This window comes from Physcomitrium patens, chromosome 17 (genome assembly GCF_059467195.1).
Source record: "Physcomitrium patens ecotype Gransden chromosome 17, ASM5946719v1, whole genome shotgun sequence".
NCBI lineage: Eukaryota > Viridiplantae > Streptophyta > Bryopsida > Funariales > Funariaceae > Physcomitrium > Physcomitrium patens.
The window spans coordinates 14,479,044-14,493,194 of record NC_143426.1 but is presented as its reverse complement, the minus strand read 5'-3'; the positions used below and the strand labels follow the sequence as shown (position 1 = coordinate 14,493,194).

The window sequence follows — 14,151 nt, the reverse complement described above, 5'->3', positions numbered from 1 at the left end:
TTTTCTTGGCCACAAGAATGAATAATAAACAACTTCATACTTATTTCTTCATCAAATTCTTCAATATTTATTATACGAACCTCTTCACTTTAATACTCTATTGCTTTTGAATCTCAAGTGGTTGCAATCAATGTGGTATCATTATTAGCAAATATGTCATCCAGAGATACAACCTCTAACATTCTTTGATAAGCTTTATCAAGTCAACACAATTTGAAGGTAACTTTGGTCTTTTATCTTTTTCAATTCTTTCTAATATTCTTTTTGTGTCACAAAAATCATGAAATGGATCTTTCTTTGAAAGAATCTTAGAACATATTATTGCAAATGAGTAAACACCAACTTCAAAAGGTCACATTTCCATTGTTTGAAATCTATTTTTTAATGCCTCTAGAGCCGTATATTTAGGACTACCATAAATGTAATTATTCTTTGTGGCTATTGAATTTCTTCCAACTTCAACCTTGGACATTCCAAAGTCAATTACTTTCACAATAGTATGTCGAATAATCTTATTCTTAATCTTTGGTTCTACAATATTAACCAAAATATTCTCAGGCTTTAGACCACGATGTGCAATGTGTATGTCATGCAAGTAACATATTCTTTTTGCAATTTGATGCATGATGTCAATAAGAAAAATATAAGATACTTCTTTTTCTTCTTCCAACATATTGTTCAAATTATTTTGCATCAATTCCATTTCAATATATAAATATTTTTTTTTGTCTTTTATTTCAAAAGATTCAACACTTCCATTAATACTACCTTTCATTGCAAAATAATATGTTATCAAATTTCGATGGCTTACACTTGTTAGAATGTTCACTTCTTTGATGAAGAACTTATCAAATGCAACATCCATTTTTTAAGTTGCACACAAAAGTCCCAACCACTTAGATTTATAAACTTCTCCAAAAGATCTAGATTTTTCCTTCACACATTCTATAATTTCAAGACTTCTCATGTCTTTTGTGAAATTCAAAGCATCCAATTCTCCAATTTCCATATAATACAAGTCTTTGCATCTTTATAATAGATGCTTTATTAATGCATGATATTCAAAATCTTCTTCTTTACTTACATGGATCAATCTCTCATGTTTAAATATAACATCATCTTCTACTTCTTGACATGTTGCAATACTAAAAGTAGCAAACATGATATCTTCAAATTTGTTGGGATAATGCTTTAAAAGCATATTACTTGCAATATCACAACAACATTTTAAATCCAAAATTAGTTCTCTAAAAGTCTCTTTGTTATTGGATTGAAAGATAGCTTCTTCAAACCAATTTGGTTTTCCACACTTCTTTACTAAAGAATAAGATTTATTCAATATAAAAAATAACTCACTTAATAGAAATCCAAACTCCAATTTATCATTGGTGCAAGTCATTAGGTGGTCAAAAAACTTTGTAACATTTTCAATTTTCTTGCACAAATTAGTACATTGGTTTCTATTCAACATATTTTTTTTCTTCAATAAAACCTTGGATGCTTTAATATATATTTTAAAACCTTTCCAAATATCTCCACAAATACCATGCATATTTGTTATTTCTTCATGTTGTTCCATAGTGCTTCAAGATCTTGTCATAGAAAGACCATGTAAATAGCTCCAAACCATATATATATATATATATATATATATATATATTTTCTTCTATAATTCTAAAAGCCATCCCATCTTGATTTAGTAAAAGAACAAAATAAATTTCACCACCTATAATAAAATACATTCTAAATTTATTTAGAATTTCAAAAAAACTAATCAAAAAAACTTATCTTTTATACAAATTGTTCCACAAACCATACGATTTTTTTTCCTACAAAATGAATCTATGTTTCTAAAACCAAACCATCACTCTTAAATAATCCTATATACATAGCTTCATTTATGTACATATTTTAATCATCTCATTTCAACTTATAAAAATACTAATCTTAAGTCAAAAATCAAAACCTTAAATTACTTCTACTTAAAGAAATCCACCTAAAAACTTTTATACACAACTAAAATAATCTATCAACAAGATGCAAAGTTCAAACCTTTAAAATATCTATGTAACAAAGTACACAAGTCACTCTCGATAACTTTTGTCGTAGAGGATTCCGAAAGAGGCTCTTCAATTGCAGTTCAACAATCTCCCTTGGAGATTGGATGACTAACAAGATCGCCGTTTCTCAATCAGGTTTTAAGAAAATCACAACTCATTGTCCAGATTGTCCGCAAATGATCCACCACGACTCGCTCAGCGCCGCTTCTCAAATACACATGAACCAGGCGTTGAAGAATACAACAAAACCTCGAGCGCCTCAAATACTCTCCACCAAAAAGCACTTCGCGACTTCCATTCAAGCCAGACTGGACCCTCTCTTCGGCACAGGGAACGGATCAGTCGTGCAGACACGAAATCACCTTCCACACAACGCTCATGCTCCTTAAACCACGGGGGCTTGACACTACAGCCCGACAGGACACCTAGAGGGGGAATAAATTAATACAGGTTACAGGGGCACAAAATCAATGGTTTAAGGCCATCCCACACTGAAGACTGAAAGGAGAAGTGAGGTATCTCAACAATCATGATACGCGTGGGAACGCCGAAAGCCACGCAACGCAATATGCAAGCCCCTCGAAACAATGCGGAGACCAGAAAAATCGGAGCTCCAAAAAATCGTTGCCGAGTTCAACATACGACCCCAATTTTTTAATTAGCCATCTGAACAACTAGAGCTCTAGCTTCAAGATGACGCCACCAGCACGTTAATGCTGCTCCCGCAATGCACTAGTAATCCAACTCGTCAACCGCAGCCCTGCCCAACGACGACTCAAACAAGATCAGCAAAAACACAAACACGGAGAAAACCAGGAGTGGCGCTGAATAGCACCACAGCACCGCACTAGTGCGGTAGACACCGAATACGACGGAAGTAATAGTACATTAGCAGCCACCCTCATCGCACAAGGAGAGAACCTAGACTACGTCGCCACTACGATGGTAACTTGAAGGAAGAAATCACAAAGACACGGTGCTGGAATCCCCTGCTGCACAGCACTACCGACCGCAGCACTCGAATCGCCAGAACACCGCGACACTGCACTTCTTCAACCGCAATTCAGAACCACAGTCGCACTAATTCACGGTCTTATACACGCTCGAGAATCTCCGGCGACATCTGTCTCTAATACCGATTGGCAGCCACTAGCACCCCCATACGCCTCATCCATGCCCTACCTATGTCTATTTATGTCTTTGTTTGATGAGTAATATTTTACAATATAATAAAATATATTTTCATTTGAAATTACAACATTGTGATTGTGTAAATGATTTTGGAATCCAAATTTCATTTTAAAATCCCTATGCAATTGGTACAGACATGAAACATTTAGTCAGTATTTAATATTAGCCACATTGTCATGTAAAATAAATCCTTCCAGTTTAACATAAGTCCTATGTTTTAATGCTTTTAGTAATCTATGGTGGTACATCTATAAGATAGTAAAGTTTTTTTTAGTATGATATATGTTTTTTATTATTTAAATAAAATAAAAAATTACAACTTAAATTTTTATTTTCAATGATTCATCTATTAAAAAATTAAAAAATTACTACTTATTTACTAATAATATCAAAATAAGTGACAACACTTATTAGTGCACTAATATTTTTTTATATTTTTTTATCTTTCTAATTACGAACTAAATGATTCTAATTGTAAATCACAAATAATTAAATGAATTTCAACTATTATCCAATTCCTAATTTAAATTATAATTTTATATATGGGATTCATGATTTTATTGCAAAATCAAACCTCTAATTTTAATACTTAATATTTAATACTTGCAACAAATATATGCACCACTACATAAAATAATCACAACTATAAGTAACATATTCATTATTGAAATTAACTATTTCAATTCTATATTTAAATCCAATAATTATTAGATTAAAATAAAATATTTTTTTCTTGTGTATGAAAATTAATACTTTATTCACATTGGTGCACAAGACATTTGAATACTTTGTATTTTTATTTTTTAGTAAACTTGTATTTTCTTAAAATTTTATATTCGATAACAAAGCAGTGTTTTTTTTTTTTTTTTTTTTTTTTTTGAAATTGGTACTTTTAATAAAACTAATTTGATGTCAATATCAGTTCTTCATTCATTTAATACAATATTGTATATAGTACCAAAAATAAGCATGTATTTTGCATGATAATTATTAATCCCAATTATGAAAAGAGAAGGAAAGAAGATTTTAATCTAGTAATCTCTTACAACTTAATATAAAATTTATTTATATTATATTGTATTTAATAAAATTACAATTAGAATGTTAATAGTAATTAGTATAAAATATTTATTATTCAACTTTCTACATAAGATTTTATCTTTTATTCTTTTTTATTCTTTTTTAAAGAACGTAATTTAAATTGAATTACATTATACCTATATTATATATATGTGTATATATTATCTTTGGTTATTTGCTAATTTTATAAAATTAAATATTAATATAAATATTAGAATTTTAAATGTGTGATGCAAATAAAATCCTATAGCAAAATTTGACATATACAAATTTAATAGAAATAAAAAAAAATGGATTATATCAAGTATATAAAGAACAAGCCTTTGTTTGCTTATTATTGTATAAATTTTTATAAAGGATTATTTTATGTTAGCAACACAAACAAACAAAAAAAAAAAAAAAAAAAAAAAAAAAAGTTTTAGAACCAAGGTTATAATTTGATTGAGTTTTCTTACAAAGAATTCTACAATGAAACAAATAAAGTATTTTCTCTAAAGAGTTGGTTATATAGTAAAGTTTTTAAGTAATAGAATTTCTTTAATATATATATATATATATATATATATATGTATTTTTTAAAAAATATATTATATTACTATATTCAAATATAAAGATAGTAGAAGTTCTATGAAACATATGTAAATCTTTGACAAAATCTTTTCTAAGAATTTTAGTATTAATATAAATTTAAAGAAAAAAATAACAATCTAATTTTATAAATTTATTTTTGATAAAAATAGGTATTATATTATTATATTATTATATATAAATATTAACTTCTAAAGAAGTCATTAAATATTATTTATATAGTAAATAGAAAAAAAAGAAAATGAGTGATGATAAACTCTTAAAGAAAATTATAGTAAGGGATAATACTATTACTTTTATAGGTATTAAAAAAGTTTTAAACTCTTTTAGTATTATGCAAATATTTATATTTCTATTTATATTCCCAATATTTAATTTTTGACATGATTTAATTTCCGTTTGAATTATAGAAAAAATATTATAAATAATGTGTTTTACAAATTTTCATGTATCAAAAGATAAATATAAGCTTAGTGGTAAAGTTTCTACAAGGAAATTTTATGTAAAATTTAAAACACATACAATAGTACAAAAGAGATTAGAGTGTAATGACTGTATCAAAAGCTAAAATATAATAGATGACAAACATTGGCCAAGGCAAAGCCAATTCCAAAGCTTGTGAGAAGTCGACCAACAACTCAGCCCACAATGTCTCGTTTTTGTAAGTAAACTAGAGCACATACATATTCTTCTACCCCACACTGCAATCTTGTGGACAGCCCTCCTCTCAATCTTGTGTCTAAGTATCCTCATTTAAAACCCCCACAAATGCTTCAAAACTGAAACGCAACGATCTCAGATGCACGTGATCCCATGTGTGTTACAAAAACAGATCAGAAAGTATGATCCTGTGTCAAGGCTCTGCTCATGTGGAGCAAAATTTCTTGGGCAGAGGTGTTATGAATGTGTTTTGCAGCATATTATTTTCTGAGGTGCTTAAAACTTGAGCTAAGTTAAGCATCACTAAACCCACGCAGGGTTAAGCTTCACCAATCCATACCTGAAGGAAGCCATTGTGCAATCTCAGAATGCGTGAGTTCCAAGTGGATTTCATGCCAGAATATCTCTCTGTGCCATCCATGTTCCAGAAAAAAACCAAAAAAAACAAAAAAACCAAAACTGCTCCTGGCTTTCTACTTTTCTGCTTCCTTTGATTGTTCCTTAAGCATGGCCTCATCAGAGGAGGAGCAGTAGCCAGCTGATTTTGCTGCAGACAGTGGATTATCTCACTAGGGTGCGTTACGCATTCACTGTGGGAGCGGAGTTGCCAGTTATTTTCTCACTCAGGAGCATCGGTATATATTTTCACTCATGCTGACCATGACAAATAAAAACTAGAGGCGTTGAGCGATTTGACGAGAGCCTTGGGCTGTGTCGGTGCAAAACGGTGCTACGCAGCAGAGCGTTGTCAGATTGGTTGTAGTAGGGCTGGCTGTCAACTGATGGGTTCGACAAACTAGGTTCGTGTGCCAGATTCCAGCTCCAAGGAAAAATAACGCATTGTCTCCAGCTCAAGCTGCAGCTCAAGCTTCTGTTTCAATGTTGTAGTGCCTACGTAGCTTCTAGTACTGGGTCTGTATTGATTGGTTTACTCAGAGGTGTTAACTTGGAGCGTTGGAAATTAATGAACTTGAATTGCTACCTTTTCAGCGACGAGGTTGTAGCGTTTTGGTGTGTTTTTTTTTTTTATATATTTTATATTTTATATATAAGAAAAAGATTATTCAATTTTGCCGGTGGAATCCGCTTTTATTTAGCTCAATGGTGACAGCAAGCTGCTACACGAATGAGTCCTCGAACGGGTACACTGCTCTGGGACCGATCACCCTTCTAAGGTATAAATGATCATTGACTCAATGAACTCAATTTATAGATTGCAGTGCAGGAATGTTGCATGGCGCCCAATGTCTCGAGAATGCCACTCGGAGCTAAAAGTTCATTTCCTTCTCGTGGCGCTATCAAATGCTCTAACATGTACAGCGGGTCTAAACAATGATACAAATCTGTTTACTAACTATGTTATCTTTGACAAAAACAATCGAAGTGCAGCACCTAATTTGTATATGGGGGAGTGTCGGTGGAGCCGCAATGGCACACCCCGGGCGTGAAAGAATCGTGGGAACTGCGCAGACAGATGAAGACTGTAAGAAAAGGGAGAATCACAAAAAACATGTTCCATGATCATCACAAAAACAACACAAAGAAATGTTGCAAGCCAGGTTGAGATCTATCCACAGACACACATACACACCTTGAAAATGAAGCACGCGGGGGGGGGGGTAGATCAATTCCAGCGATAGGACTTTGAATCTAAAAGCTCTGTAGCAAACAAATTCTGCACTGAAAACCGAAAGAAAATCTCCGGATGTTAGAACGGGGGCTTGGATTGCCACCAAAAAACATGCTCGGCATGTGATGGATCAGCTAACAAGAAGCTGAGAGGTGTATAGGGGAAGTGCTTGCCATGATGGATCTAGCGTTGGAAGGCTATGCGCGATCCTGGTCTTCAATATCCTTGAGAAACTTCACAACCTGGAGCATGGTGGGGCGCCTAATGGGATCCTCCGCGGTGCACAGGTTTGCGATGTGCAGCACCTTGAGCATCATAAGCTTGCATGGCCCTTTCGAGACTTCGGGATCTAGCGCTTCGGGAGCCTCCCCCTTCTTTATGACCTGCCTAACCCAGCCGACGAGGTTCCCCCCTTCGATGTCTTTGAAGTCATCCCGCGTCGGTTCCTTCCCCGTAAGGAGCTCCAGAAGAATCACGCCATAGCTGTAAACATCGCCACGCGTGGTGGATCGCCAGCTCTGGCCATACTCTGGAGGAATGTACCCAAACGTCCCCGCAATATCGGTGCTTACATGGGAGTCGTAAGCGCTTATCAGCCTCGCCAACCCGAAATCCGCAACTCTAGGCTCGAAATTTGCGTCGAGGAGGATGTTGCTTGCCTTGATGTCGCGGTGGATGATGTGCGGAATAAATCCATGGTGGAGAAAGCAAAGGCCACGGGCGGATCCTAGAGCGATGCGGAACCGCTTTGGCCAGTCCAGGACTTCAAGCGCGTCTGCTCGGTTGCGGAGCCATAGGTCAAGGCTGCCGTTTATCATGTAATCGTAAACCAGTAGCTTCTCCTCGCCGAAGGAGCAGTAGCCGAGTAACGGCACCAGATGTCTGTGCTTCACCTTACCAAGCGTCTCCATCTCTGCAAGGAATTCTCGATTCCCTTGCGAGAGGCCGTGACCTAGCTTCTTGATGGCGACAATTCGCCCGTCCGAGAGATGGGCCTTGTAAACCGTCCCGAATCCGCCGTCGCCAATGATGTTCGTCTTGCTGAAGCCGTTTGTGGCGCGGAGCACGTCGGCGAGAGTGAGACGAAGCAGGGGTTGCTCGAACATGGCTACATTGATGCTCAGAGGCTCCTTCATCTTGTCCAAACTCAAGCTGCAAGGATCCAAGGCCATGTTCATATTAAGCTTCGCCTTCTCCAGGTCTTTGGCTTCTACTTCTTGCTTCAGCTGGCGCAAGCGGAGTGCGCCAAACACCACAATCAAAATCGCTATTAAGCTTCCCAAGGAGATCCCCAGAATGGCTCCCGTGCTTATGCCCATACTCGAAGTGCTCTGCTTTCGGCAAACAAAGTTCACGACATCGCCACACAGCGCCTTGTTGCCCAGAAATTGATCTGCTGTGAGTGCAACACACTTGCCGCGGTTGGGTACTTCACCAGCCAAGGCGTTATACGAGAAATTCAGAAATTCCAAACCGAGGAGGTCGCACAAGTTTGCTGGAAATGGTCCTGTGAGGTGATTGTGAGAGAGGTCCAAGTAATCTAGCTGCGCAAGGCTGCCAATCTCATCCGGTATTTCTCCCGTGAAACGATTTCCTCGCAGATCAAGGAACGATAACCCGGAAAGGTTGCCGATCGTTGCCGGAATGTCGCCGCTGAGTTGATTGTAGCTCAAGTTGAGTGTTTGCATTTGATGCCACACGGAGCTTTCCGACAAGAGACCATGAATAGTTCCTGAGAAGAAATTCTGCTGCAAATTGAGCCCTACAACAGAAACAAGGTTCGAAAGTGCGACAGGGATCACTCCACCCAACTGATTCAAACTCAAATCAAGAAAGGACAACCCTGTCAAATTCCCAAGCGTCTCGGGAATCGCGCCTGTGAGGTGGTTGTTCGTCATGTTCAGCTTCACCAAGCTGACGATGTCCCCGAGAGCCGCTGGAATCTCCCCTGTCAACTCGTTGAATGCTAGGTTGATTCCCTGAAGCTTTCGAAGCTCCCCGAGCGCGGTAGGAATGTCTCCACTGAGCCTATTCCTGGAGAAATCCAGTGTTGTTAAGTTTGTTAGCTTCGACAACTCAGAGGGTATGAGCCCGGTTAATTGGTTCCCAGAGAGCTTGAGCTCCACCAACACCACACACTCTCCGATGGTGGTCGGGATGCTCCCATTCAAGCGGTTGTTCGAGAGGTCCAAAACGCCATGATGCTGCACAAAGCTGGACTCGGGCAAGGTAGGGATGCGAAAATCGGCCGCAATCTCAGCGGGAATTGGTCCAGTGAGCTGATTGTGGGAGAGAACCAAGTAGTCGAGGTTTACAAGTTTCCCAATCTGGGAAGGAATGCTTCCCGAGAGAGTATTGTTGCCCAGGTTAAGAGTCGTGAGGCGGACGCAGTTGCAAAGCTCTGGAGGTATGGGCCCTGACAGATTGTTGCCCTGCATCGAGAACACAGTGAGATCCGCCAGTTGACCGATCTCTGCCGGGATGTTGCCTACGAAGTTATTGTTGTCCAGGACGAGATATTTCAGGGCAATCATCTTTCCAACTGAAGGAGAAAGACTCCCGCCGAGCTGGTTGTCGGAGAGAAGAATCTGAATCAGCGACTTCGAACCCCACAACTCCTCGGGGATGGTGCCGGACAGGTTGTTCTCCCCCAGTGACAGAATCATGAGCTTCGGCAGCGTTGCGAGGTACGGTGGCACTTCGCCGGACAGTTTATTGGCTGTGAGCTCGATTTCGGACAACTGCAAGCACTTGACGAAAGTTTTGTCCAAACTTCCAGACAACTGGTTGTCGTTTAGCGTGATTTTGTCGAGGTTGGGCGCGTTGCATAGCTCCGCAGGAATAGTGCCCGTGAGGAGATTGTTGTCAATAGCGATGTGATGGACACTGGGACAGGCGCCGAGCTCTGGAGGGATTGACCCCGTAAAGAGGTTGTTGGAGAGGAGCAGTGCAGAAGCATTTCGCCAGTTGCAGAGCCATGACGGAATCGGTCCTGTCAACTTGTTACCCTCCACGGAGAACGAGATGATACCTGGAAGAGCAGCGAGCGAGTCCGGAAGCGGCCCACTGAGCTCGTTGAAGGCTACATCGAGAACCTCGAGCTTGGTGCAGTTGGCCAGGGACGCCGGAATGGAGCCATTGATCCCGACGTCGGGCAAGTTCAAGGTGACGAGGTTTTTCAGCTGGCCGAAGGATTCTGGGATAGTTCCCGAAAAGTCATTTCCGCCCAGGTCCAACTTCTTCAGGGCAATGCATTTCGAAAGCTCCGCCGGAATGAGCCCGCTGAAATGGCAGTTGCCCATGTACAAGCTCTGCAGATTGACCAAATTGCCGATTTCGGGAGGAATGCTTCCCATTAAGGCCTGATTCCCCCCGAGGTCTAGTTCCACCAATCCTGCCATGGTCCAGATCTCAGAAGGCACAGTTCCCGTAAACGTGTTGTTACTCAAATCCAAATGCACCACCGACGGCAACATGGCTACCAACGGCGAAATAGGTCCGGAGAACAAATTACTGCTAAAATCGACATACTGAAGCTTCGACATCGCATCGTTCCAGGCTGGAAGCGCGCCAGTCAAGTTGTTCGAGCTCACGGAGATGTACTCCAGGTTCGACAATCGAGACAACTGTGGCGGAAGTACGCCTTCGAAGGAATTCATGCTCAAATCTAATCGCACGAGGTTTATCAGCCCGGTGAGCTGCTGCGGGATCACCCCTGTGAAGGAATTCCCGGCAAGGATGAGCGTGCTCAACATCTTCAAATTCTCTATCTCCATGGGGATGTTTCCCGAGATCATGTTGTAGCTCAAATCCATATACTCCAGCTTGAACAGACCTGTCCAGAAACTCTCAGGAATCGTCCCCGAGAGAAGATTGTTCGAGTTGAGATCGAGAACTCGCAAGTTCTTCAGGTTGGCAAGCTCCCCAGGAATAGCCCCGGAGAAGGAGTTCAAGCTCAAGTCGAGATACTCGAGGCTTTTGAGCGACGCGAGAGCGGGGGAGATGGTACCTGTGAATCCGATTTCATACAAGGAAACGTTCGTGACTTGACCGAGACTGTTGCAAGTGATTCCTACCCACGAGCAAGGAGAGGACGCCGAGGGGTTCCAGTCGGGGAGCATCTCCGGGGAGAAGTTGGTGATGCTTGCTTTAAAATTAAGCAGCGCTTCCAAGTCTGTCTTGCTTGACTGGGCGGAGGCATGGGGACAGAATGATGCAAGGCCAAACATGAACAACACGGCGATTATCATCACCCTTGTTGGCGTCATTGTAGCAAGAATTTGCAACGAACCGAGCATAATTACATACTCTCGTTTAATGATCCTGTGTGATCTGAGCTTACCCCAGATTAGATGGCTGGACGTTTATGGTCTCGGGAGCTTGTCAGAGCCTCTTTTCTTCATCTTGAGTACAAGTATTCTGGGACCGGTCGATGGTTACTGAAACTGATCTTCGCATTCTGTCGTTGCCTAACAAGCGTCAGCCCCGTCGGCAATTCCTTAGACTCGCTTTGGAACTCGCAAAAATTGATCGATTGAGAAACAGGAAGAAGCGCAGTTTAACCCCACGTTGAGCGCGCCTCTAAAATTTCAGAAGCATATTAGCTCAATTACAATCGCCAACAGGTGCATTCCAAGATGCAATTTTATATCTGCAAAAAAATCTGTGTCTATCAAACGGCGTCTTGCTGAGACAAATGGACATCTTGACCGGCATTTAAACGCAATCACAAAAGGCTCCAAGATGATCATAACAGCTCCAACACAGACTCCATCATCACTAGCCTATTCATATGCAATAATTTGAGCTAGCTCAATACTCAAGCAGTAGTACTATCGACACTGCAGGCTCTGGCAACATTCGCGGGATTCAGCATACGATTGGCTAACGCTCCTCCAGCTTTCCGAAAATTATGATAACACATACTGCTCGATATTAAGAAGAAGAAGAAGAAGAAGAAGAAGAAGGAAGAATGAAAAAAAAAAAAAAAAAAAAAAAAAAAAATGGAACTTGACGTTAAGAATACATTGCTCAGGAACTATTATCAGCTGATCCAAAGAACAGAAAAAATATTCACCTCGCATGCGGCGGCGCCGATGTTCAAGATCGCCCCGACGCGACTGCGTGGATAGGCGAGTATTACGTCTTCTGATTCACACAAAAACCAAGCGCCCGCTGCCCATGCATCACATTCTGTGTAACCATGGGTCGAATTCTAGAACACAAAACTTGTCAAGTGCGAAGCCGATTCGATCCCATCCCCGCCTCAGGACTACTTTCTAGAAGGGACACTCTCCAGTACACGGTGCTTCGCAGCTGGTGGCGCGGTGGGTGGCAACGCACCCTCAACCTCAAGTACACTCCCTCCAGCTCACTCACTCACCATGTCCGTGGCTCCTTCACACCGACTCCGAAAAGTAGCCCGCAAACTAGCCCTGAAAACCAGCAGAAATCTGCTCCTAAACGCATCTCCACAGATAGTCTTAACACACAGCTCATCAAACTCCTCCGCCCCTCCGCAACCAGTGTCTCACAGCTAGCATCATGCAAACCGAAAGCACAGGTCCGACACCGCCACTCGAGTAAAACGATCTGGTGGCAAACGACTACATTAAAACAGCAACATCCAAGCGGCGGAAGGTTGTGCGGGATTCTGCTTACTCAATTGTCTGTCTGGTACAGCATGGGTTTGGGGCCCCCCCGTCTGTCTGCAGTTCGTTTTCTTCATTGCCTAGCTCCTCCTCCTCCTCCTCCTCGCTTGAGTGCAGCCATGGCTGCGGTGCCCAAGCGTCTGACTCCCGGTGTCAGAATCGCGGGCCCGCGGATCTGACATACTTCGCCCACGTTCCAGAAACGCATTTTTTGTAAAAACAATCTCAGATCTTCTCCGAGATCAGTCTCTCTACCAAGTCAACCAGATTCTTTCCCTTTGCCTCTCCTTGCGTCTCACAGTAGTAGGGCCTTGATGGATACCCAATTCAATAAATAATAATAATAATAATACCTTTGCTCGGATCTGTGTACATACGGCTGTTGCTTTGTACTCCTTCAAGCTTCACGACCCAAATTTTGTCTCCACCAGGTTTCTCAGCCATTTTAAAACTCGTCTTGTGACTTGATTATTTTCTCTTGAAGCTTCTGCTCGCAATTTTGCTCTCGAAATCAGATTCTGTGGATCTCTACTGATTGGGGTCCAAGTTGCTGCCACATCAAATTCATGCACTTGGTGATATTACATTGCAAAGTTGTCTCACCTTATGATGCCTCAAACCTCTTTCATTGTCATTTAGAGTTCACATGTTTTGTAATATTCTTTGGAAATATTCCAACAGAAGCTTGTTTTAGATAGTGTCTTTGTATGTATGTGTGTATACATGGTGGTTTGACCAAATGTTGTGGTTATACTATCTCTTCACTTCAACAACCTTGTCATTCTAGGTGTCTTACTTCTAAGTTTTAGATTGAAATTATATATAAAGAATTTGAAAAGTTTTGCATTACAGCATCAAAACTTGGTTGTGCCCATGACACAAACACAGGGTTGAATGCACACCAACTAGCATCAAACCCCAAGGGCATTCATGGTGCTTGTGCAACACCCATCTGGAAAACTCAGAACCTGCCTGATTCCACATCACTTTTTAATGAATTCACACTACCCCTGAGAGTATCTTCTTTTCCAAGCACAGCATCAACCAATGCACATTCCCTTTTTTGGGTGCACAAGACAGATCAACAAACAAAGGTTTGAATTATCCCAAAGGAGAGCAGCACATTCTTCTGAACATCAGTTTCTCACCCTCTTTCTCCCCTCTTCTTCTTTAAGTTTTTAGTTTTTTTTTTTTTTTTTTTTTTTTTTAATCCTGCTCTGTGTGTATGTGGCAGTTGGGTTCTCTAGTAAGACAAAGGCTTGAGGAAGATCCTATGCACTCTCCCTCTCTC

The 14,151-nt window shown here is 40.3% G+C and overlaps 1 protein-coding gene and 1 long non-coding RNA gene across 4 annotated transcripts; both read right to left on the bottom strand.

The window, feature by feature from the left end:
* Window positions 1-1,769: 1,769 nt before the first annotated feature.
* Window positions 1,770-4,653, bottom strand: LOC112294308 (uncharacterized). Its single transcript, XR_002973290.3, has 2 exons — window positions 2,982-4,653; window positions 1,770-2,820 (listed from the first exon to the last, which is right to left on the bottom strand). It is a non-coding gene; the product is annotated as an uncharacterized LOC112294308 (long non-coding RNA).
* A 1,986-nt stretch (window positions 4,654-6,639) lies between these two features.
* LOC112294898 (uncharacterized) lies at window positions 6,640-12,889 on the bottom strand. Of its 3 annotated transcripts, none has more exons than XM_090243885.1 (3): window positions 12,287-12,889; window positions 7,171-11,860; window positions 6,640-7,041 (listed from the first exon to the last, which is right to left on the bottom strand). In XM_090243885.1, exon 2 carries the CDS (start codon window positions 11,505-11,507, stop codon window positions 7,407-7,409), a length of 4,101 nt encoding a protein of 1,366 aa, XP_090100011.1. In that variant the 5' UTR covers window positions 11,508-11,860; window positions 12,287-12,889; the 3' UTR covers window positions 6,640-7,041; window positions 7,171-7,406. The 3 variants fall into 3 exon arrangements, with proteins under 3 accessions (XP_090100011.1, XP_024401649.1, XP_024401650.1); XM_024545881.3 differs by lacking the exon at window positions 12,287-12,889 and having other exon boundaries at window positions 7,171-7,259; window positions 7,383-11,658; XM_024545882.3 differs by lacking the exon at window positions 12,287-12,889 and having other exon boundaries at window positions 6,748-7,041; window positions 7,171-7,254; window positions 7,383-11,658.
* Window positions 12,890-14,151: the final 1,262 nt, after the last annotated feature.

Coding starts and splice junctions, on each gene's coding strand:
- LOC112294898 (XM_090243885.1), bottom strand. CDS start 11,507: ATGCTCGGTTCGTTGCAAATTCTTGCTACAATGACGCCAACAAGGGTG.